The following is a 23,800-nucleotide window of genomic DNA, read 5'->3' as shown; positions in this document are numbered from 1 at the left end:
TTAAAAATATGGAGATGGCTGGGGAGGGCACACGGGGGCATGCCTAAAATCTCAGCACTTGGGAGGCTGAGGCAGGATTAACAGTTTGAGGCTAGCCTGGGCTAATGTAAGAAGACCCTCTCTCAAAAAAGGAAGGTGCAGCACAGATATTTACAATGCATTTTTGTTACTTGTTTATTTGTTTGTTTGTTTGTTCATTTATGTAGTTCTGGCTGTCCTGGAACTCACTATGAGACCAAGCTGGCCTCACACTCATGGAGATCCACTTGCCTCTGCCTCCCAGTGCTGGGATCAAAGGCCTTGCTGACTTGAGTTGCTTGTTTGCTCTTTGGAGGTAGGGCCTCCTGTAGCCTTGGCTGGTCTTGAACTCCTGATCCACTTGCCTCCTGCTGGGATCACCAACATGCATAAACTACTGTTCACTGTGGAAACAATTTTTTAATCAAAATTTTTAAAAAATTTTGTTTTCGAGACAGGGTCTCTCTGTGTAGCCTTGACTGTCCTGGACTCGCTTTGTAGACCAGGCTGGCCTCGAACTCACAGTGATTCACCTGCCTCTGCCTCCCGAGTGCTGGGATTAAAGGCGTGTGCCACCATTGCCCGCCTTCAAAATCAAAATAATTTTTAAAAGAAGTAAAAACCATGCATAGGCATGTAGGGAGAAGTTCTACTCCAAAAACTGGAAATGCAAATGCTCCAAAATCTGAAACTTTTTGAGCCACAAATAAAACAAAATCCCAAATCTAAAACACTTCTGGTCCCAAGCATCTCTAGTGTGGACTATTTAATCTGTATAAACACATGCATACACGCCATTGTAGAGGGAAAAAAACCATGCCATTTGGTATGCATTGTTTTGTGTTTTTAATAACTCTTTATGAACAGCTTGTTTTGGAGCGGCGTACGCATAGGCATACTCCAGAATGCATTCTTTTGGCCATGCTGCTATACTGTATAGTAGCCTTAAACGCTGTCTGCCAGATCACGTGAACGATCCAGAGAGAGCTGAAATTACTACAGTAGTTCGCGGTCTCACAGCTTGTCAGGAACAGAGCTGGTATGCAAGTCCAGATGTGCGTGCCACAAACTCAGACCCCGAGTTGCCTACCAGATCTGAGCGTGCCCCTCGGAGCCTGCTGCTGTCACTGAGTCCTGCAGGGGCTTTTTCTACTCCTTGACTGCCCCCTACTGGCCGTAGGTCAAACAACAGCGCCATGGGCCCAGCCGAGACAGAAAAGGTGATGAAATGAGGGGAGGTCTCAGCAGGCTAACCCTGGCTGAGTCTCTTCTCCTCTCCTCTGCAGTTCTCAGTGGACATTGACTCAGAGCTGGTGGAGGAGCTGCCTGCTGAGATTGAGCTGTGGCTGGTGCTGGTGGCCGTGGGTGCCGGACTGCTGCTGCTGGGGCTCATCATCCTCCTGCTGTGGAAGGTAGAGACTCCCACCCTGCTGGGGCTTCCCACTTCAGACCCCCTGCCAGCGCCAGCTCGGCTTACCCACCTTCCCTCCCTCCATCCCACATCTTCATCTCCATCTCAGCCGCCCTTTCCCTGCCCCTCCCCCCAGCTTCCAGTCCCACAGCCATGCCTTGGGGGAGCCGCAGGCTGCAAAGGGGAACTCAGGAGCTCTGGAGTCTGGCTACCCATAAGCTGGGCCCTGGACTTAGCCTTCCAGGTTCCCCAGCTCCCCCCAGTGCTGATGGCCAGGTCTACCAGCACCCCTGATGGCCATCCCCACCTCCTCCCTCCAGTGCGGCTTCTTCAAGCGAGCCCGCACTCGTGCCCTGTATGAAGCTAAGAGGCAGAAGGCTGAGATGAAGAGCCAGCCGTCAGAGACAGAAAGGCTGACCGACGACTACTGAGGGGGCAGCCCCCCCCTGCCCCAGCCCACCCGGGTAACAAGGCCTATGGACCTCCTCCCCCAAAACCCCAGCTGGCTGGGGCCTCTCAGTCTGTCCTGTCTGCTCTTCTTGCCTTAGGGCCCTGCTTGGATCTCACTTGTCTACCACCTCAAAGTACAGGCCGTTGGGATTGCCCCTTGACCCCTACCTCCTCCTGGCTCTCAGGAGCTTAGAATCCCAAGATTATTTCCAGTGCACATGCTGCTTCCTAAAGAACCAGAAAAGAGAAACAGTCAGGGCTAGACTCCATCTCTGCCTGGCCCCTGGGCATATCCACAGTAACTCTAAGTCCTAGCCCCTCCCACAAGGAAGGAGAGAACCCAGAGAGGCCAATCCTTTTTGTCTTGAGGCCAACCATCTCCCTAGGATAATCATCTTACCCACCTTTAGTACCGGCCATTGAGACCACCCGTCTTCTTGGCCCCGTGATCTCTGAAGTTGCTTGGTCTCCACCTGCCTCTGCTGTCCTCTGTGTCTTCCTCAGCCTCTCCTTCCTCTGGACCTGGGGTGGGGATGTTCATCCTGCCATCTATCTCATACTGAGGTTGGGGCCTTCTGTAAGGAAAATAGGGGAGAGAGAGAGAGAGAGAGAGTGTGTGTGTGTGTGTGTGTGTACACGTGTGCACACATCTGTCTGTGTGTGTGTCAGGAGTGCATATCTTCTGCTTGCATGCAGGATAGTGACACAATTTCTCTTCTGCTGACACTCCAGTGTGACTTCTTTAAGCCGACCCGCTACTACCGGATTATGCCCAAGTACCACGCAGTGCGTATCCGGGAGGAGGAGCGCTACCCACCTCCAGGGAACACTCTACCCACCAAGAAGCACTGGGTCACCAGCTGGCAGATTCGGGACCGATACTACTGATGCCCTCCCTGACATCCCTCCTGGTGTTCCCTCCTTCCTATTTATCATAAATTATGACTCCGACAATCCAGAAGGGGCCATGCATTTGGCTGGCACCAGAAGGCTCAGGCATATATCCGTCTTCAGCACAGGCATGTTTTCTGGAGCCCTAGAATCTCCTTCAAGACCTTGTAGGGCTGAGCCCAGCACAGCCCTGCACACTGGACACACACACACACACACACACACACACACACACACACACGGCCTACTGCTAATGGCCTGTTCTGATGTACCACGGAGGGTACCAAGCATGTCCAAGCCTCTATCTGTGCCAAAACCAAGCCAAAGCGCCTCTACTGGGAGCCAGGAGGAAAAGGTCCCCAATGTGGTGACATCTCTCCTCCACACTGGATCCCCCTTGAGCCATTGTCGCTGGACTGACTTTGCTGTCCAGAATAAAACTACTGACAAGGAGGAGACTGTCAAACCCAGCTGCAAATCCTGGGACCCGCTGGAGAGCAGGACCATATAGAAGGCTAGATCCAGAGGATGCTCTTATGACCTGTGTGCTCAGACCCAAGAGCAATGAACTAGATAACAGGCCCCCAGAACGGGCTTCGTGAACGGATCTCTAAAACCTTGGCTACAGATGGAGTTGGCAAGAAACGCAGCCCACAGGAACAATGAGAAACCACGGACAGCCTGGACACACAGTGCTGGAACTGACCTGGAGCATGGTGGCAGCCTTTAGAGAGCAGGGTATCAGTCCTGGCCCAGCACTTACTGGCAGGATGCAGAGGACTGGCTTCTGACCCATCCTGACCACCTCAGCCTGGGCAAGGCCTGTAGACTCCACAAGACCACGTGGGGGTGTGATACTTGAATGTGGGGTGGGGGAGAAGCCCGGCCCCTGCCCCAGCTGGCCAGACTTAACTCTGCTCCCTGGACCACAGAGTGGTATTCTAAGCTGCCTGTGGCTTTCTGCGGAAACCCAGCCCTTCCCCTCCCCTAGAAGCTGCCATCTCCATTCTAGCAGAGGAGGCTGATTTCCCAGGTCCTCTCCCTGATCCCTACCCACAGACAGGCCCACTCCCCAGCCATGCCCCACCCCCACCCCCATGGTACTATAGCAGCTTCCCCCACCCTGTGCCTTCTTTGTATATGGGCTTCTCACTACAATAAATAAACAGTTCCTGGTTTGTACTGCTGCATCTGCCCCTACCCCACTCCCCAAGTCCTGACCAATGTCAGGACTTCAGCCCGGAGGCAGGTGATGACCAACCCAGCTGATTTCTTGGTGATGGACCTAGTGCCCTACAGCAATCCCTGCATGAGGGATTTTTGATTCAAGCACAGAGTTCACTTTGTGTAAGTCTAGTTCTAGGGAGAGTGCCGCAGGGGACGGGGCCATGTGCTTGCTTGCCTGCTTGCTTTCCCCCCCCCAGCCCCCCCCCAATTTATTTATTATGTATACAGTGTTCTACCCGCATGTGTGCCTGCAGGCCAAAAGAGGGCACCAGATCTCATTATAGATGGTTGTGAGCCACTATGTTGTTGCTGGGAATTGAACTCAGGACCTTTGGGAGAGCAACCAGAGCTCTTAACCTCCAAGCCATCTCTCCAGCCTCCGAGGGAGTGCTTTCTTTATGCTTCATAGTTGTGGCCTGTTCCTGTTGTGTTTGGTTTAACACCAAATGCTTCCATTTACTGCTAGGCTCCTGGCTTGAATTTGGGGAGGGAGGGGAGTTGAGAAAGGGCCTCACGCAGCCGGGCTGATCTCAGACTATGTAGATGAGGGTGCCCTTGAACTTCCTCTCTCACAAGTGCTGAAATATTAGGTTTGCACCTAAGCTAACAGAGAGAGAGACAGAGAGAGAGAGAGAGTATGTTATCTACCACTTCCTAATTGTTAGGCTGGTAGATGTCCAGGGATCCTTCCTGCATAGCCCTGGGCCCTCTCTGCCAACCTCACTTCCTTTTTTTACTCTGTCTCCTCTACTACACACCAGGCTCTGTGCCCAGTCCTGTAGATAAAGCAACGACTCAGTCAGTGGCGACCTGTGTCCTCCTCAAGCTGAAGGCCAGCGGGGAAGACCCGTGACTCAGCAGTTAGCCCTCAGTGTGAGAAGTTCTCGTGCCTTCCTAAGCTCAGGAGAGGTGTAGGAAGCCCAGCCCAGCCCAGAAGCTCAGCTTCCTGGAGGAGGAGATGGCTACACAGCTGAGACCTGAAGAATAGTTCAAGGAAGCTGAGAAGAATGATCCAGACTCTCAGCCCCGGCCCCAAACCCTGTCCCCCCACCCCCACTACACACACACACACACACACACACACACACACACACACACAGGAGAATTTCCAATGGATTGGAGATTAGAGGCTGGGTCAAGGCAGCAGATAGATGATGCTGGGAGTTGAGCAGGGGAATGTGAAAAGATGAGGCCAATGAATGGAGCCAAAGCGGATAGAGGGACAACTGGAAGGGCTCCAGAAAGAGGTGGAAACACAAAGCTAGAGAAATGGCTCAGCAGTTAAGAGCGCTTACTACTCTTGCAGAGGCCCTGGGGTGGATTCCCAGCATCTGCATCAGGCAGCTCATAGCCACCTGAAACTCCGATTCTGAGTAACTGGATGTCCTGTAGCCTCCACAGGCACCTGCATGCTTGTGGGATACATAAACCCAGGCACACATACATACAGATCACACAGTTACAGATCCCCTTTAAAGCTGTTTATTCGCTTATTTTAAAGACAGTTTCTCTGTGTAGCCTTGGCTCTCTTGTAGATTAGGCTGACCTCAAAGTCAGAGATCCACCTGCCTCTGCCTCCCAAGTGCTGAGATTACAGGTGTGCGCTGCTGCTTTTCTTTTTTCTTTTTTCTTTCTTCTTCTTCTTTTTGTGTGTGTGTGTGTGTGTGTGTGTGTGTGTGTGTGTGTGAAAAGGCTGTGTGTAGGTAACTAACAAGGTCAGATTTGTACTTGAGAATGCCTGCCAACTCTGTTTTCCTATCTGTAAAATAGGGATAATAATAGCATAGTAGACCTTCTTGAGAATTAGATGAGAGGGGACTGTAGAGATAATTCAAAGGTTCAGAGCATTTGTTGCTCTTGCAGAGGAGCCAGGTTCAGTTCCTAGCACACACATGGTAGCTCACAACCATCTGCAACTCCAATTCCAGGGGACCTGATGAGGACACCAGGCATGGACATGGTGCACATACATATGTATGAAGGCAAAACACTTACACATAAAATAAATAAATAAAGATTTAGGTCACAATGAAAAAAAAAAAAAAGAATTAAATGAGATAATCCAGGCCTGGCCCATAGCATTATGTTTTCCACAATGCTTGTTTCCTTGTTTTGTGTTGGCTACAACTATATTCTCTTATAACTCTGTGTGTGTGTGTGTGTTGTGTGTGTGTGCACGCACGCATGTGCTGGGGAGCAAACCCATAGGCTTGCACATTCTAGAAAAACACTCCACCCCTGAGTTACCACCAGCTCAGCCCCAGCTCCTCCTCTCACTTTTTGAGATAAGAGCTTCTTAAATCACCCAGGCTGTACTTGAACTCACTCTACCCCAGGTGCCCTTTGAACTGAAATCCTCTGGCCTCAAGCCTCTAAGAGCAGCACCAGGCCCTGTGAAGGCGAAGCCTTGATCCTGTCTGTTTTTGGGAACAAAGCTCAGCCCTCAGCAGGGGTGTGGTAAAGGCTGTTAAAGCGTGGTCAATTAGAAAAGAAACCTACGTCGGACCAAAGAGTGGGAAACATACCACATTTTACCAAAAGAGGGCGCGTGATGTTTCTCTGGAAAGAGGCTAGGAGCTGTTAGGAAGATTAGGCCGGGCTCCTAAGCCCCTAAAATGCCTCACCTCCCAGGGACTAGCATTAAGGAAGCCAGTGGTACAGAGTTTGCCTTCTCAGGTAGTTGTGCAAGACGCGCGAGGGTTTGTGTTCAGTCAAATGAGGTAGGTAATAATAAAATAGAACTTCCTAAAGTTAGCGCTGACAGCAGCTCCTGACTCCGCCTCTGCTTGTCCTAAGGGGGTTGGCTCCCGGTGTTTTTGTTGTTGTTTTTCAAGTGTCAGAGATCAAACAGGGATTCACACAAGTTAAACAAGTGCCACATCCTGTGAGCAACACTCTGATCCCAATTTTGGATGTTTTTCAAAGAAAAAAGAAAACGCTGCCTTTTCCTGGGCCACTTGGATATTTATGGAAGCCAGCGGGTTGCACGCATAAAGGGTAGAATAGTATAAGCTTGCATCGTGGTTCCAGATTTCACAAGTGTTCATTCTGCTTCTATCATAGGAAACGAGAAACCGCTCCGAGCCCCTATGGTAGAACAGGCTAGCATCAGGTCAAATGAAACAGGTGCCTTTAGGAAAGGAATAAGGCAGGGCAGGAAGGGTTAAAGAAAAGGGGTGAAGAAGATAGGAGACAGAGCCAAGGAAAGGCTAAAGTAGAAGGCCAAAAGAAGGGTTAGCGGGACTCTGGGGTAGAAGAGGTTAATCCGGGTCTCGCCCCTAAGAAGTCGAGGGGAGTTAGCGGTCGGAGGCGGGACTTGAGCACAGCGGAGGAAAACAACAGGCCGCCTCCAGCATCTTCACGGTTAAGAGGGAGGGCCCCGGAGGCGAGCCACGTGTCGAAGCGTAAGGCTATTGGTTCTGCCAGAGTTGTTTGTGCGCGACTATTGGCGACGCCCGGGCGCCGGGACAAGCCGATTGGCGAGGCGTTGGAAGCTCCGCCAGGGCAAGGGTAGGGAGGAGGCGGCCGAAGCTCGTCTCCCGGCGGAGCTGGGCCGAGCCGAGGGCCGGTGCCAGCCCCTCCAGCCCCGGGACAGCAGCAGGAGCCCAGCCGGAGCCGCGGGCACTGTCGCCATGCGCTGGGTCCGGGCACTGTTGAAGAATGCGTCCCTAGCAGGGGCGCCCAAGTACATCGAGCACTTCAGCAAATTCTCTCCGTCCCCGCTGTCCATGAAGCAGTTTCTAGACTTCGGTACGGAGGGCACCGCGGCGGGGGTGGGGGGGCCGCGGGGAAGGAGCCCGTGGCAGTGAGAGGTTAACGCCCGAGGAAGAGGTCCTGGGTGGCAGGAGGTTCGGTTTGGAAGGGTATGGACAGGAATGGGTAAACGGCGAGGCTAGCCTGGCTGCCCAGAAACAGTTAAGGGTGCCCCCTTCACACTGTTACTAAGAATGGGGGCGCGGGGAAAGCGTTGTGAGGGGTCATGGCGATTAAGTGGCAGTGAAGGTATAAGGGGCCCCATTCAGACTTGATGGAGCTAGTGAGGGATCCCAGAAGTAAACAGGGCACTTGCAGCTGGGAGTCAGTCGTCTGGAAGACCTGGACTCTACACGGAGGGTGAGGTACTTCTGAACTGAGCAAGGGAGAAATGTCGTCGTTGGGGCAGCTGGGAAGGGGACCCTTTGAGTAAGTAGGAGGTGTTGACAGGAGGAACTCCCCTGACTGGTGAGCCTCCACCCACTGCAGCTGCCCACTGGGCAAGGACACTTGAAGATCAAATCTGTTCTGGCCTGGCAGCCGTTTCTAGCTGGGCAGAGCCCAAGTTACCATGAGGTTGTCAGGTGGCTTGCACCGCCCCCCCCCACACACCGTGGCCATCTCTGGGTTTCTGAAGATCACCCACGCAGTGTTCTGAGGGTGAAGATGGCTTTGGGGCAGGAGAAAGCTGTGCCCAGTGGTGAATGGAGACATGGTGTGGCCCTGTCTGTCTACATGGCATTCCTATGGTGCCAGCTGGTGACTGGGAGTGGGCCCAGGTCTTCCAAGAGCTGGCTTAGGTCACAGCTGCATCATAGACAGGGGGACTGGGAGGTGGCAGACAAGATGTGGGCACCTGTTTTCCAGGATGTCCCTCTGTTTCTCCTTGTTCTGTTGGAGGTTTGTTTTTGTTTTTGTTTTTGTTTTGCTGTTTTTCAAGACAGGGTTTCACTGTGTAGCCTTGGCTGTCCTGGTCTCGCTTTGTAGACCAGGGCTGACCTCGAACTCACAGAGGTCCACCTGCCTCTGCCTCCCAAGTGCTGGGATTAAAGGCATATACCACCATGCCTGGTTTTCTTTCTTTTTTCTTTTTTCTTTTTCTTTTTTTCTTTTTTTTTTTTTTTTTTTTTTTTTCTTTTTTTCTCTCTCTCTCTCTCTCTCTTTTTTTTTTGGTCTGTTGGAGTCTTGGGCTTTGCTTGTGTAGGGCCCACCCAGAGAGCCCCTCCAAAGGATGATGACGCAAGGCCTGGTTTTGATCCTAGGTCTCCTGTCCCTAGGCTGACACTTTTCATTCCTCTACTGCCTATCCATCTTGACCCTGGACCAAGGTCCCCATTTGCCTCACAGATGGTCATTACCATAGCCAGTTCTCCATTGGGCATCCATCTGTGTCCTCGGCCTGGGTGAGATGGCCTGCCTCAGGGAGAATGCTAGGTTCCTACAGGCCTGGGAATCTTAGCACAGCACCCCAGAGAGGGGAGGATTTCTCAGGTACCTCTGCCCCCTGGGACAGTCTTCTGTGGTGTGCCTGTCTAAAGGGATGGGAAGACAGTGGAGATGATTCGGGCCAGAACAGTTTAGAATGAGCCCCAGGAATATCTCGCCTCCTTGGTTCAAACAAACGGGGGGAGGGTGGTGTCAGTAGGTGATACTGTTCCTGAGGTGTCAAGCAGGGCAGTAGTATGTCTGGGGACGGCTCAAGCCCTGCAGTGCTAGGAGGGCTACCTTGCTGTGTGCCATGGATAGGTCACTTGGTTGTTTTCAGCTTCCTGCCCAGTCTCCACATGTGTGACAGGCTGGCTCCTCGCTTTGCAGCTGTTGATCGGCCCCTCTCTCACCCTCAGGATCCAGCAATGCCTGCGAGAAAACATCATTCACCTTCCTCAGGCAGGAGCTGCCCGTGCGCCTGGCCAACATCATGAAAGAGATTAACCTGCTTCCAGACCGAGTACTGGGCACCCCCTCGGTGCAGCTGGTGCAGAGCTGGTGAGCCCCCCACCACCACATTCCATCACCCCTCCATCATCACATGTTCTTGGGTCGGAGGCTAGGGCAGGGGCAAGGCACGGGGGCTCCAAGAGGCTAGGGAGTTGCCCAGGATCATGTGGAAATTCTCAGCTTGAGCAGGGGCAGAGATCAAGTTCAGTCTGTGTCTCATGGTCCTACTTTCTCTGGGAACCTAATGTCCATCCAAGAAAGTTCAGCTTTCACAGTCAAGAGCAAAAGCTAAGCCAGGTGTGTTGGGTGCACACCTTTAATCCCAGCACTCAGGAGGCAGAGGCAGGTGGGTGGATGCGAGTTCGAGGCCAGCCTGGTCTACAAAGTAAGTCTAGGTCAGCCAAGGCTACACAGAGAAACCCTGTCTTGAAAAACTGGAGGGGGGGGGCAATGAACAAGCGCTAATGTCAGCAGTAACCCATGACGTGTTTCTGGAGTCCAAGCCCCTGTTTGCCCAAGTAGGTTGGGAAAACAAGAAAAAAGAAGAAGTTATCCAAGTGGCAAGTCTGTCTTGAATATTGGAGAAGCACTCAGTTAAACACAGACAATACAGTCCCTTCCCAAAGAGTTCCCAGGGCAAGGATCAAAAGTTGATTACAGGTAGCCAAAGGCACAGAACTCTGTCCAGAGCTCTGTAACTGGAGGTCACTCGCCAGTAACCTCATGTGAAACAGAAACAAAGGCGTGTCTGCCGCTGAGCACGCCCCTGGCTGATCATCAACAGACTACTGTGGCAACTGGGCAGAAATCTAGTGATCAGGATTTGCAACGTGGAACAACTGAGGGTTGATTTCCTGGGCCTTAGGGGCCCAACACTGACCTGTGTCTCAGCAAATGGCAGCAGCTGGCTCTGTAGCTCAGTGATAAAAGCATGCCTTTGCCTGGCATGCAAGAGCCCTAGGTTGTTGCTCAGCAGCTGAAAAAATAGTTCAGGCAATGCCGCTAGTACAGGCCTATAATCCCAGCTCAGAGGCTGAGGCAGGACAGTTTTGATTGTAAGGCCAGCCTGAGGAACTCAGTAAGCACCTGTCTCAAAATAAACAAAGGACTCAGTGGTAAAGCCTGCCTGCTATAGACACTACCCCCCCCCTGTCACAGCTCAGTGTGACACACCCACACAGACAGAGAGACAGCAGCAGTTTCCCACAAGGAGCCCACGGTGTTCCTGGGAAAAGAAATTCTGCCAAGACAGGCCAAGCAAAGTGAAATGCAAACATGTGGAGGGATCATGAGCAGGGAAGGTTAGTTTTGTTTTCTTTTTTGTTTTAAGATTTATTTATTTATTATTATGTATACAGTGCTCTGCCTGCATGTACACCTGCAGGCCAAAGGAGGGCATCAGATCACATTATAGATGATTGTAAGCCACTGTGTGGTTGCTGGGAATTGAACTCATGACCTCTGGAAGAACAGTCAGTGCTTTTTTTTTTTTTTAAAAGATTTATTTATTTATATTCTGTCTTCCTGTACATCTGCATTACAGAAGAGGACATCAGATTCTATTATAGATGGTTGTGAGCCACCATGTGGTTGCTGGCAATTGAACTCAGGACCTCTGGAAGAGCAGTCAGTGCTCTTAACCACTGAGCCATCTCTCCAGCCCCAGTCAGTGCTCTTAACCGCTGAGCCATCTCTCCAGCCCTCTTGTTTTTGTTTTTTTTGTTTTTTTGTTTTTTTTAATGAAATGACATCGATTGTGACATCTCATGACAGCAGAAGTCTAACGTGTTCATTTTGACACTTGTAAAACATGAAAGCATGGAGACAGAGCATGTCCACCATTACTCTCCATCTCACTAGCCCCTGCCAGGATGTCCTGCACTTCCCAGATGCCTGCCCTTCCTGCATTGTGTCTGTGTATGGATATGGGCATCCCTGGTTTATTCTAGAGAGACGGGTTTGATTATGGGACGGGGCTGTCTGTACACACGAGGGCAGGTACATCGTAGGTGCATAATGCATGTTTGACTGGAGTCATGGAGGAAACTGAGCAGGGTGGAGGCAATGACTGTCTTCCCAGTGGATGGGGGGGGTGGAAGCCCGAGGATAATGAGTTCAGGTGTTCAAGACCAGCCCTAGGCAACATAGTGAAACATGTTTCAAAACAAAACATGTTGCCTGCCTGGGCAACTTGAAATGGATACACAGAAGGACTTGGACGCTCAGAGCTGGAAAGAAAGGAGGGCTGGTGAATATAACACAGAAGACGAGGGGTGGGTGGAGAGAGGGTTTGAAATTCAGGTGGCCCAGCTAAGTCACCAGGAGGCCCAGGACCTCTGCGCCAATCTGTGTGTCTTCCCACAGGGCGGCAGAGCTGTGGGGACAAAACAGAAGGTACCATCTGTTCTCCCAACCCTCCTCCAGTCTGTCCGGTTGACTGGCTTGGCTGACTCACCAGCTGGTCCCTGAGCTTATGACAAGGCTTCTCAAACCCCTCCCAAGAAACTGTTCGAAGGCAGCCAGGAGGAGTGACACAGGGAAGGCAAGAGGAGGGGGCAGGGGCTGCTGGACTATTTGGGATTCTCGACCTTTCTCCTGAGGGAGCTTGGGAGGCTTAGGTATTCTCCCCTCAAAGCTTGGAAGGAATGCCAGCACACAGCAGGGAGAGGTAGAGTCAGAGAAAACACTTCCCCAGGGGGTGATTCAGTATAAGAGAAAGCATGCCAAGGGGGTGGTGGATTGCAGAGCCTGCAGGCCTCAGCCACAGCACAAGAAGCTAACATGGGAGAACAGGAAGGGGTTGTTCACGGGGCTGGGGTGCTCTTCGATAAGGAAGAAGTCTAGGTGGCTGGGATTGTGGTGTGATGGAGGTAGCCGGCAGGGCCTTCAGGAGAGGAAGGCTTGACTTCACAGGGAGCCTGGAGAGAAGGCCACACTAGCCTGGGTCTGATGAGTATAGAACAGAACCTCCACTTGGGGCCACAGGGGAGGGTGTGCAGCGCGAGGGAGCTGTTAGCCGCACTGTAGTTAATACACAGCTGCAGTTCCTGGAGCACAAACGGCCTGGGCTGGCACTGCAATGAAGAATTCCCAGATCAAAATTAAAATGATTAAATTTTAGCTGCTCAGACTTGGAGTAACGGGGCCATATTTTGGAGGTGTTTGGAAGGTCAGGGTACCCGCCCCCCCCCCCCAGGCTTGGCAACAGCACATGTGACACGTGTGACTTAGAGTCTTGATAGGCAACTCCTCCTGCACAGCAATATGGCTCTCCTTGGGCTCAGCTTCCTGGCCTGTACAGTGGAGTCTCAATAAGTGGGGGTTCCCTCTTATTGAGAGTGTGAAACATGTTGTCTTTCTTAGGGGCTACCATTGTGGTGATGAAACACCATGTCCAAAAGCAACTTGGGGAGGGAAGGGTTTATCTGATGTACACTTGCACATTGTAGCCCATCACTGAAGAAAGTGAGTCCTAGCTTGCCTCTTTTTTTTTTTTTAAGATTTATTTATTTATTTTATCTGTGAGTGCTCTATTTGCATGTACACCTTCACACCAGGAGAGGGCATCAGATCACAGTATAAATGGTTGCGAGCCACCATGTGGATGCTGGGAATTGAACTCAGGACCGCTTGGAAGAGCAGACAATGTTCTTAACCCCTGAGCTATCTCTCCAGCCCCAAATAAATCTTTTGTTTGTTTTTTTTTTTTTTAAGGATTTATTTATGTATTATTATGTATACAGAGCTCTGCCTGCATGTGCACCTGCAAGCCAGAGGAGAGCATCAGATGACATTATAGATGGCTGTGAGCCACCATGTGGTTGCTGGGAGTTGAACTCATGACCTCTGGAAGAGCAGTCAGTGTTCTTAACCTCTGAGCCATCTCTCCAGCCCCCCCCCCCCCCCCCACCCCTGGCTTGCTTCTTATGGCATGCTCAGCTTGCTTTCTTATAGAACCCAGGACCGCCAGCCCAGGACTGGCCCCGCCCACAATGGGCTGGGCCGTCCTGCAACAACCAGTTAAGAAGATGCCTCACAGGCCTGCCTACAGCCCAGCGTGATGGAGCCATTTAGGGCTCCTTCCTCTTCAATGACTCTTGTTTGTGTCAAGTTGACATAAAACGAGCTAGCGCACACATCTAGACTTGGTCAGTAGCTGTAGGTCAAAGGCGATGGAATTGTGTCAGAGATTTCAGAGACAGTGCATCAGTGAGAACAAGGGGTATGCAAAAAGCAAAACAACAACAACAAACCAACACACCTGAGGGTCTGTGGGGCATCAAGGGCAACACTGTATGCTATCTCAGATGGTCCTGCAATCTTCGCGACGCCCCCGCACAAGTCAATCTCCTCCTCACTATCTCCACATGAGAGATGGAGGCTCAGGAAGTGGGAAGCCTTGGCTGAGGTCAGTTAGGAAGTACTGGTAGATCCGGGATTTGAACCCAGGCCATAGGTTCTGGGAAGGGGACAGGGAGAAAGCTTTGGGTGGGGTTGTGCTGCAGGGCATTGATTTCCCCGTCCTCATGCTGGCCTGTGGGAAAGCAGGGCTTACCTGCAGAAAGGTATGCCTCCTGGTGCTGCCAGGGTGCAGAGGGACATCCACTGGTTCCTCTCAGGAGGAAGCCGTCCCAAAGAGGCATTGGACAGGTTAGGGAGGTGCTTCCCCCAAAATACAGCCTGTGAGTCACTGCTGCTGCTAGGTTTTGTAGAGTTGTAAGGGGGATGTGGAAGGGGTTGACTCAGTGGGAGGGCATTTGTGTGGGCTGGGGAGGGGTGGACATCACCCTGTCATCCATCTGCCTGGCTCTACAAAGTATATAGACCCCAGGCCCTGCCTGTGAAGAACTCCATTCCCATCCTACAAAAAGCAAGCTTGCCCTTGTCCTGAGCAGAATAAGAGGCGGAAGGTCCCCTGACAAGAGCTGCAGCCTGCTTTAAGCCAGCCTGTCCCTCAGCACACTAGCACACCCGGCCTGAGCCAAGCTGGCCCAAGCCAAGTAGCCTCTCAGGTAGTGACACCCCCTCCCCCACCCCCAAGGCATGTTTTGAACTAATTCCTACCCTGCCCAGATCTTCCTGCTGAGAAGCCCATCATGCGCTTGGGCTAGAGCATCCCAGTGGCCTTCAGGGAACAGCCAGGGTCTAAATCCAAGCCTGCTGCCCGTTCACAGAGTGGCTCCAGGTGTGGGATATGTCTGCCCTCTCACCTTGTGCGAATAGCCACCCTCCTCGAGTGGCCATGGTCTGGTTCATACCCTCATCCCCAGCAGCTTGTTGATGCGGGTACACACCCACAGACACACACCCTTCACATCTACACACTTACTCCCTTGGCTCAGCCATCCCTCCACTCCCCACTCCCACACACTACTTGCAGGTGGCTGTATGCCTCCTCCCATCTCCTAGTTCTTCTGCCTGCCTCTCCCCTCAGGCCTGCATTCCACTCCATGGAGGGCATTGTCTAGGGAGTGGGTGTCTCTGTGTTACCTTGGAGCAGTGGAAAACACTAGATTTTACCAAGGAGGGGAGTGGGTTAGACCCTAGGCCTTCCCTCTCCCAACCTGGACACACACTGCCCTTAGCCTAGCCCTTTCCCTGGCTCTGGAGAGGGGCTACCAAAGAGCCAACATTACACCATCCCAGTGCCTCTCTGTCTCTGGAGGATCCAGCTCTATTCCAGGGTGACATGGAAGGCCAGGCCTATAGGTACCTCAAGGCTAGGACCAAGGGCCCTAAGCAAAAACTCCCCACGTTCTTCCTGGGTTCTAGGAGTCTACCCCGCCCCCCATCATCATCATCATCATTAATTTGGTTTTTCGAGACAGAGTTTCTCTGTGTCACCTTTCCTGTCCTGGAACTCTCTCTGTAGATCAGCCTGGCCTCGAACTCACAGAGATCCACCTGCCTCTGCCTCCCGAGTGCTGGGATTAAAGGCATGTGCCACCATGCCTGGCTCCTACATATGGCATTATTTCCCTATGGAAAATGGCCCCTTTGAGGGGAGGCAGGGGTGTGAGTCTCTACAGTGACCCCGCAGCAACTCCAACAGAACACTACCTTTGTCAGCATTTCCAGGTGCCCTTTGTTCCATGTCACTGGCCATGTAACCAGTTCCACTTCTTCCCTTGAGAGTTCACGTCACAGCCCTGCCTGGGGCCTTGAAACTGGGACCATGCCCATTTCTACCTCTGGGCATGCTCAGAGCCTCCCCACCCAGCATGGATCCTGAAGGAAGGGGTCAGGTGGTCCCTACCTCCCAACAGCTCCCTTCTCTTCTCTCCCCTTGCCTCTCTGGCATCGTCACACTTCTCTCCCAGGCCCCCTCTCCCTCAAAGCCCCCTTTGGCTAAGGAGTGATTGAAGGCCCTGTGCGAGCCTCTGAGCCCAGGTAGGCAGCAGTGGTCATGCCATAAGTAGTAGCTCAGTGAATGTCGGCCATCGTGCCTCTCTAAAGAGACTGAGGCCTCCTGATGCAGAGGTCTGCTATGGGCAGGGGTGAAGGCAGTCTGCCAGGAAGCTGGTCTCTTCACCCATCCTGTCCGCAGCTAGTTAGCAACACACACACACACATGCACGCACGCGTGCGCAGTCATTGTGCTAGGTTCTGGCTGGAAAGGACAGCGAGGAGCCCCAGACCAAGCCCGTTCTTGCTCCCAATGCTGGATAGCCTAAAACATGACGTGAGCGTAGCAGGAAGCACCAGCCGTAGAGGGGCTGAATGGGCGTGCTCAGCCGGTGACGGGTTTTGAGCCACAGCATTCAGAGTGCTGGCACTGTGCAGTGGGAGGTTAAGGATAAGAACTCCCACCTTCCTGATGAAGAAACAAGCCCAGAGACATTCCATAGCTAACCCAGGGCTACCCTGGAAGCCAGCAGAACCAGCTCTTCTCTAATGTCAGCGCCAAAGCAGGGTACCGAGAGAAAGGCATTCGACACAGAAGAGGGTGTGAGCAGAGGCTGAGGTGAGATCCTGAGCAGCGGCAGCCCCTGTAGATGGCAGGAGTCCCGGAGAGCCATGAAGCTTTGCTGTACTCTGGGGTGCCACTCCGGGGCTCATCCCTGCCACTCTTCTGAGAGCTCTGGGTGCTTTGGATAGATCCTCACTTAGTGTCTCTGCTAGAGACTCTGCTGGGCCTCAGGAGCTCTCTGTGACAGGGCTCCAGCTAGCTCCTTCACTTCTCAGGCAGGAAGTGTTTCTGCCATAGGGAACAGAGGGGAGCTGGCACTTCGATTTTCCTAGAACAAGATACAGGCTGGGCATATCTGTAGGGAAAGCTAAAGTCATGGCTCAGTGGGGCAAGGGGACAGTGGCACGAGATTGGTACCGTCCACTGCCACCAGCAAACCTATTGTGTATGCAGAAGTCAGTGCGCTGGCCCCGTGTTCTGCTCTGTGCAGTTGGAGAAGAGGCCCGCCCCTCTCGCCAGGCCTATAAGAGGAGGCCTATAGGTTCACCCACACCCACCCTGCTCATTGGCTTTGCAGAGCAGATTGAGCCTCCCTGGTCCTCCCTGAGGACAGAGCTAGTCACCGTTCTAAACGCAGGTTCCCCAGGCAGGTTCCAGATCACTGTGGGACAGGCCCTGTGCTAACTGCACCTATACCCCACTAGATGCTTTAGCCCCCTGTGGGAGATACCAGGATCTTTGTCAGTAAGCTGGCTCAGCAAGGCAGGTAGGTGTCTGAACCCTCTTATTACTGTGGTCTTTGGTACAGTCGGTCCTCAGTCCCTTGTTCCCCGTAGCCTCCAGGAGTGGGTGATTTCTGGTCCCTCCTAATTAGGGTCTGAAGCAAAGAAATGCACTGCAGGGGGATTAGCAAATTTGAGGTTTCCTCATACAGCTTCCTAGGCTGTCAGGGAGCTCCATACCAGAGGAAACGGGGTGTTGGCTGTCAGCCAGTTCAGCTCTGTGTGCCACCTCCTGTGGCATCTGGGGGGGGGGGGGGGGGAATATTGCATAGTCTCAGCTGAGCTCATGGCCCCCTCTGCCTTCACACAGGTATGTCCAGAGTCTACTGGACATCATGGAATTCCTGGACAAGGACCCTGAGGACCACCGGACCTTAAGCCAGTGAGTGAGCACTCTATTCAGGGACGAGAAAGCAATGTTGGTCAGGGCCCCAAGGATGGAATGCCAGCTGGGTGCAGAGAAAGGCCCCTCCCTTCAGGGATACTGCCAAGAAAGGGGGAGACAGGCTACTTCTGGGAAATCCAGGTCTGGTGGGAAAGATACAAACTCCAATTATCACTATGCCAAAGGGATGTGGGGAGCCGTGTCCCGAGGAACAAACCTTCAGAGGAACTGAGAGCTTTAGCTGTAAACAGGAAGATGGTTGGACAGCTGAGAGACTAAGAGTGGGCTTTGGGGGGGCCGGGGAGTGAGCACTGTGTGCCTGTGGGGCTGGGGGAGCACTGTGTGCCTGTGGGGCTGGGGGAGCACTGTGTGCCTGTGGGGCTGGGGGAGCACTGTGTGTCTCTGGAGCTGGGGAGGCTAGAGAAAAATGAAGGAACTGAAAGGAAGTTTGGAATAAAGCCATGGGTGTCCCCGAGACTGGGTAGAGGCAAATGTCTGCTTCCTCTGAAGGTTCACTGATGCCCTGGTCACCATCCGGAACCGGCACAATGACGTAGTGCCCACCATGGCACAGGGAGTGCTGGAGTACAAGGACACTTACGGCGACGACCCGGTCTCTAACCAGAACATCCAGTACTTCCTAGACCGCTTCTACCTCAGCCGCATTTCTATCCGCATGCTTATCAACCAGCACAGTGAGTCCTGGCTGCTTTGCAGAGGGCAAGGGATCCCGGCAGGCCCGTGCCAAGAAGGGCACCGCCCCCTGACAAGAAAGCAGGGGTCCCCATTTCAGCCACTGCTGGGCCCAGAGGCCCAAGGGCCGTTCAGGAGCCGAAGAGTGACTGGCTTAAATTAAGTGTGGCAGCACATGCCTATAATCCTAGTACTTGGGAGGCTGAGGCAGGAGGATCATATGTTTGAGGCCAACCTTAGCCATACAGTGAGACTTTTGTCTCAAGAAAAATAAGTAAAAATTGAAAATGTAATTGGCTCCAAAAGGAAAGTAAAAGTGCAACTTTGAATTGAAACATATTGTTTTAAATATTTGTAAGTGTAAAATATGCTACATCTTTAAACACTTTAATAAAAACAACTTTTATTATTGTATTTACTTGTGTACATGTGGAGGTCATAGACCATCCTGCAGTTCACTACCCTTTCCTTCCATCGTCTGGGTCTTGGGGCTTGAACTCAGGTTGTCAGGCTTGGCTGCAAGCATCTTTACCCACTGAGCCATCTTGTCCATTCAAACATTAGTCCCGCTCCAATACTTGAAAAAAAAAAAAAAAACGCTCACTATATTTGCAAAGTTTATTGTTTAGCATTCCTGTCCAAGATTCGCTGTGCTGGTTGACGAAGCATGGCCCTCATAAGTTAAGTGAGTTCGGTATGTCCGAGTCTTTTGAAAAGCAAGCTGGTGGAAGCTGTCTTATAGAAGATGAAAGCAAAGAGTACCTTTAAAGCTGGGGTTGGTGGCGCACGCCTTAAATGCCAGCACTTGGGAGGAAGAAGCAGCCGTATCTCTGTGAGTTCAAGGCCAGCCTGGTCAACAAATTGAGTGTCCAGGGCAGCTAGGACTACACACAGAGAAACCCTGTTGTGAGAACAAGCAAATAAATCAATAAATAAATTTAGCAGGGTGCAATGTGAGAGAAGCCCATGAAAGACTGCTGCAGGGTGCAGAGGCTCTAGAAGGCCTGAGATGGGAGAAGAAAGAACTTTGGGGGCAAGGTTTGCTGGAATGTATAGAGACTTTCAGATGAGGTGGGTGGAGACAGGATGCTTAGGACGAAGGAGGGCTAGCCCCTGTGAACTACCCAGAATGCCCTTCCCTCTGTCCACAGCCCTCATCTTTGACGGCAGCACCAACCCAGCCCACCCCAAACACATTGGCAGCATTGACCCCAACTGCAGCGTGTCTGACGTGGTGAAAGGTGAGCCTCCCACCACAGACCTGGGCCTATAAAGGAGCTCCAGGAGCCCCTCCCAGAGAAGCAGGCCAGAGGGTGACCCATTCCTAGTGGGTGGGGGGCCATGTCTCCATGGGTGTCAGGTTGGTGGGTCTGCCTGCTGGGTCAGCCACCCATAACCTAAGTGACATCTGTCTCCTCTCAGATGCCTATGACATGGCTAAGCTCCTGTGTGACAAATATTACATGGCTTCACCCGACCTGGAGATCCAGGAAGTCAATGGTAAGCAAATGAGGGTCCATGGGGGGAGGGGAACAGGCCAGAGTAGGGGGCCTGGGAGGTCAGACACCCCTAGAGAGGAGCTGCTTTGTATTATTAACTTGTCGGATAACTGCTTATTATGTGGCACGTGTATCATGTGAAGAAGACAGGCAAGGCCTCTGCTCTCACAGAGCTTACATTCTTGGCACTAGGGAGGTTTAGACCTGTGGAAGGTAGGTATCCACTGAATATGTAAATTCACAGGCCAATTTTAAAGCCTAGTAAGTGACAGGAAGGACAAGATGTGACAGGGTCAGAGGACAAAGACTAGGGAGAATGATGTCTGGTGGGACACCTCCCTCGAACCCAAGAACCACTGGCTTCATTCAGAGATGCTTCTGGGTGGCCAGCCCTAGGCGGGGTTGTCAGAGCTGGTACCCACCCCCAGGCCTCCCATCCTACTAGGAGGAAGAAGTTGAGAAGAGCAGGATTGATGGTTGCTCGCTGTGGCAGCTTGGAAGGTGGGCAGCCACAGGCTAGTTACAGCTGTGGGGACAGGGAGGTCTGCTCTGAAGGAACAAGGGCCACAAGGGTGCACTGTAGATAAGACCGTGGAAAGTGACCTGGCGGCGCTTCTGCCCTTGGTCTTGATTCCCACAGCCACCAACGCCACCCAGCCCATTCACATGGTCTATGTCCCCTCCCACCTCTACCATATGCTCTTTGAACTCTTCAAGGTAAGGAGGCCGCCCTTCTCAGGGGAGGTTGGGCAGGGTCAGCCCTTGGCCCTCAGCTTGGGTTTTTTTTTTTACTTTTTTTTTTTTTTTTTGGTTTTTCGAGACAGGGTTTCTCTGTGTAGCCTTGGCTGTCCTGGACTCACTTTGTAGACCAGGCTGGCCTCGAACTCACAGCGATCCTCCTGCCTCTGCTTCCCGAGTGCTGGGATTAAAGGCGCGCGCCACCACGCCCGGCTAGCTTGGGTTTTTGTTTTTGTTTTTGTTTTTGTTTTTGTTTTTTTGAGACGATTTCTCTGTGTAGCCTTGGCTGTCCTGGACTTGCTTTGTAGACCTGGCTGGCCTCAAACTCACAGTGATCTGCCTGCCTCTGCCTCCCGAGTGCTGGGATTAAAGGTGTGCGCCACCACGCCCAGCTTGGCCCTCAGCTTTAGCAGCGCCTTCATGGTTGGCTTCTGTCAGTGAATCCTTCGTTCTCTCCCCAGAACGCCATGCGCGCCACCGTGGAAAGCCACGAGTCCAGCCTCACTCTTCCTCCTATCAAAATTATGGTGGCCTTGGGCGAAGAAGATCTGTCCATCAAAGTATGTGACCCTTGACTTGACCATGGGAGGTCACGGGAGGTTAGGGCGAGGAGTGGAGAACGCAACCCGTGGAGGGCCTCTCACATGTCCTTTGTCTCCCAGATGAGTGACCGAGGCGGGGGTGTCCCCTTGAGGAAGATCGAAAGGCTCTTCAGCTACATGTACTCCACAGCCCCCACACCCCAACCTGGCACTGGGGGTACCCCATTGGTGAGACGGCTTCCTCCAGACCCCTCGGCTCCTGCTTTCTTACCTCCCAAGCTTACTCCATCCCCCATGGCTGTGTGGTGACAGTCTCCTGTCCTGAAGCCAGGCCTCCCATCTCTCCACTGCTTGCTAACAGCTCCCCCTGCATGCTGAGCATCTGCCCATTTGCTTAGCTGTCCTCTCTTTTCTTCCCTGCATTGTTAATTGCTGTCACCTCTGTCCCTGCTCCTGTAGAATAGGCAGTCTTGGGCTTCAGGAATAGGCTGAGGAGCTTGTAGCCACCTGGGCCTCTAGGTAGAACTCTCCTGTCCGGTTTCCCTCCCTGCTCCCTCCACAGTTCCCCAGCCTAACACCCACTCCCGTCTGCTTCAGAAATGTCCCTCCCCCACCCCTGCTTGTCCCCAGTCCAGCACCCCTGGCTCACATTATGACCTGTGGCTCCTCTGTAGGCTGGCTTTGGGTATGGACTCCCCATTTCCCGCCTCTACGCCAAGTACTTCCAGGGGGACCTGCAGCTCTTCTCGATGGAGGGCTTTGGGACAGATGCTGTCATCTATCTCAAGGTGAGGCCCACTGAAGGCAAGTGTGCCGCTAGCAGGTTTCTACCTCCCTCACCCTTCCTGGCTGCTGGAGCCGAGCCCTGGCTCCTCAAGCACTGTAACTTTAAACTAACATGGTAGAGGAGAACTTGACGGGGTCCAGGGTCTGTGAGTAGGACCCCTCTTCTGAGGACCCTGTAGGCTGGAAGAAAGGAGACCTTACAGATCTTGGCCTTCAGTTAAGAGGGAATGTGCCTTGGCCAGTAATAGGGATCACACAGCCCAGCCTCCACCCGTCTTGTTCCTTTTTGCCTGCATGACCTTTAAGACAACAACTTCTTGGAATGGGCCAGGGCAAGACACAGAAGAGACTCAGACCCTTTTTAGGGACTTTTCTGGGCCTGGGGTAGTGTATCAGCTAGCGGCTAGTTATATATGCTGCATGCGGCTGACTTAGACCTGGGTTGGGACTCCAGGGAGGGAGACCATCAGGGCCTGGGTGGGAAAGGGTAGTGAGCTGAGGAGCGCGGGGAAGCAGGACACTGACAGCAATGCTCCCTAGGCCCTGTCCACGGACTCAGTGGAGCGCCTGCCCGTCTACAACAAGTCTGCCTGGCGCCACTACCAGACCATCCAGGAGGCCGGTGACTGGTGTGTGCCCAGCACAGAGCCCAAGAACACATCAACGTATCGGGTCAGCTAGGGGCTTTCTCTCCCTGGCACCTGGGAGAATGCTGCCACCTCTGAATCCAGCCACCACAGGGACTTTCCCTATCCCCTGGGGGTACCGGGGTGAAGCTGCATCTCCCTGATGGCCACGTCTGTCTTTGTAGAAATCTCAGTGACCCATCTGTGGTGGTCCCTAAGTGCCAATTTGTCTCTTTGGAGAAACCTAGGGGTTCCCCTGTAGCCTGGTCTCCATGGTGATGTTTAAGAGTTGGGGATGGCTCTATGTGATGGGGTGCCCAGAGACACTTTTTTCCATGGCAGTTCTCCCATGACCAGAGCTGTCAGTTTTCTACCAGAGACCCCAGGTCCCACTCATTGCTTGCATAGCCCTAGCTTTCCAGGTGGCTGCTGCCCTGTTTGTCTTATGCCCACACCCTGTACAGGCAGTCTGGACTAGGTCCTTTCGTCAATGTTAAGAAAGGTGGAGTTGTCATCAGGTCTGGAAAGAGAATGGGGAAACAGGGTGCCCCCTTATTTCTGCAGCCTCTCTGTCTCTACTCTGGACATTAAGGTTGCCACTGGGAATTTGAGAGTGGTAGCGGTTCTCACCCAAGGCCTACTTCTACAGTAGGGGCACGGGGGAAGGCCCAAGAGCGCCCGCCCCACCAGGATTCTAAGGTGATCTTGGCAGTATTTGTGCCGCTTCCTAAATCCTCACCCAGCATGTCCTCTACATGCATACCTCCCCTTCCCAGTGTACACCCACCCTTATCCTGCCTGAGCTGTAGACCCCAAGCTCCCTATGCCCACTATGTGTGCATGGGTGACTCATCACCTAGGATACCCTATTGTACATAGCCAGTTTTGTAATCTCAAATGCCTCACCCTTCCCCTCAGCACACAGGGGTTAAAGCCGTGTGCCCCTCCCAGTGGCTGGGATGGTGACAGTGACATCCACAGTAAATAGACGAAGCGAAACTGGTACCTGGCTGCCTTGCTGGGGGGAGCAGGGCGCATCCACATATGCACACTTAGGAAGACTGGTATCCTCTAGGACCAACTGTACTTGGGACCTGGCCCATCTCACAACCAGGCAGGGCACCCTGCAGCCCCATCGCCTAGCGGTACTT

The 23,800-nt window shown here is 52.7% G+C and overlaps 2 protein-coding genes across 3 annotated transcripts in view; both read left to right on the top strand.

Annotated features, from left to right (window-relative positions):
- Itga3 (integrin subunit alpha 3) overlaps positions 1 to 2,878 on the top strand; it is a 31,975-nt gene extending 29,097 nt beyond the window's left edge. The window contains exons 22-24 of one of the 2 annotated variants that reach the window (XM_051158355.1): positions 1,305 to 1,430; positions 1,750 to 1,893; positions 2,612 to 2,755. In XM_051158355.1, the coding sequence (XP_051014312.1) occupies positions 1,305 to 1,430; positions 1,750 to 1,860 (237 nt within the window). In that variant the 3' untranslated portion in view covers positions 1,861 to 1,893; positions 2,612 to 2,755. Of the gene's footprint in view, positions 1 to 1,304; positions 1,431 to 1,749; positions 1,894 to 2,611 lie in introns of both variants that reach the window. The other variant, XM_051158356.1, reaches the window with a different exon arrangement.
- Positions 2,879 to 7,486: 4,608 nt separating this feature from the next.
- Positions 7,487 to 23,134, top strand: Pdk2 (pyruvate dehydrogenase kinase 2). Its single transcript, XM_051158352.1, has 11 exons — positions 7,487 to 7,747; positions 9,595 to 9,736; positions 17,691 to 17,762; positions 18,276 to 18,460; positions 19,610 to 19,699; positions 19,881 to 19,958; positions 20,598 to 20,674; positions 21,157 to 21,255; positions 21,358 to 21,465; positions 21,912 to 22,025; positions 22,564 to 23,134. Exons 1-11 carry the CDS (start codon positions 7,630 to 7,632, stop codon positions 22,702 to 22,704), a joined length of 1,224 nt encoding a protein of 407 aa, XP_051014309.1. The 5' UTR covers positions 7,487 to 7,629; the 3' UTR covers positions 22,705 to 23,134.
- Positions 23,135 to 23,800: the final 666 nt, after the last annotated feature.

The sequence above is a fragment of the Acomys russatus genome, chromosome 16, assembly GCF_903995435.1.
Source record: "Acomys russatus chromosome 16, mAcoRus1.1, whole genome shotgun sequence".
Classification (NCBI taxonomy): domain Eukaryota; kingdom Metazoa; phylum Chordata; class Mammalia; order Rodentia; family Muridae; genus Acomys; species Acomys russatus.
Note: the sequence above shows the minus strand (reverse complement) of the source record. Positions and strands in the feature narration are given on the sequence as shown.

What these genes read in the sequence shown, in the direction of transcription:
- Pdk2 (XM_051158352.1), top strand. Translation starts at nt 7,630, where the DNA reads ATGCGCTGGGTCCGGGCACTGTTGAAGAATGCGTCCCTAGCAGGGGCG. An exon ending in GACCACCGGACCTTAAGCCA is followed by an intron (nt 17,763 to 18,275) that starts GTGAGTGAGCAC and finishes CTTCCTCTGAAG; the next exon opens with GTTCACTGATGCCCTGGTCA. An exon ending in CATGCTTATCAACCAGCACA is followed by an intron (nt 18,461 to 19,609) that starts GTGAGTCCTGGC and finishes CTCTGTCCACAG; the next exon opens with CCCTCATCTTTGACGGCAGC.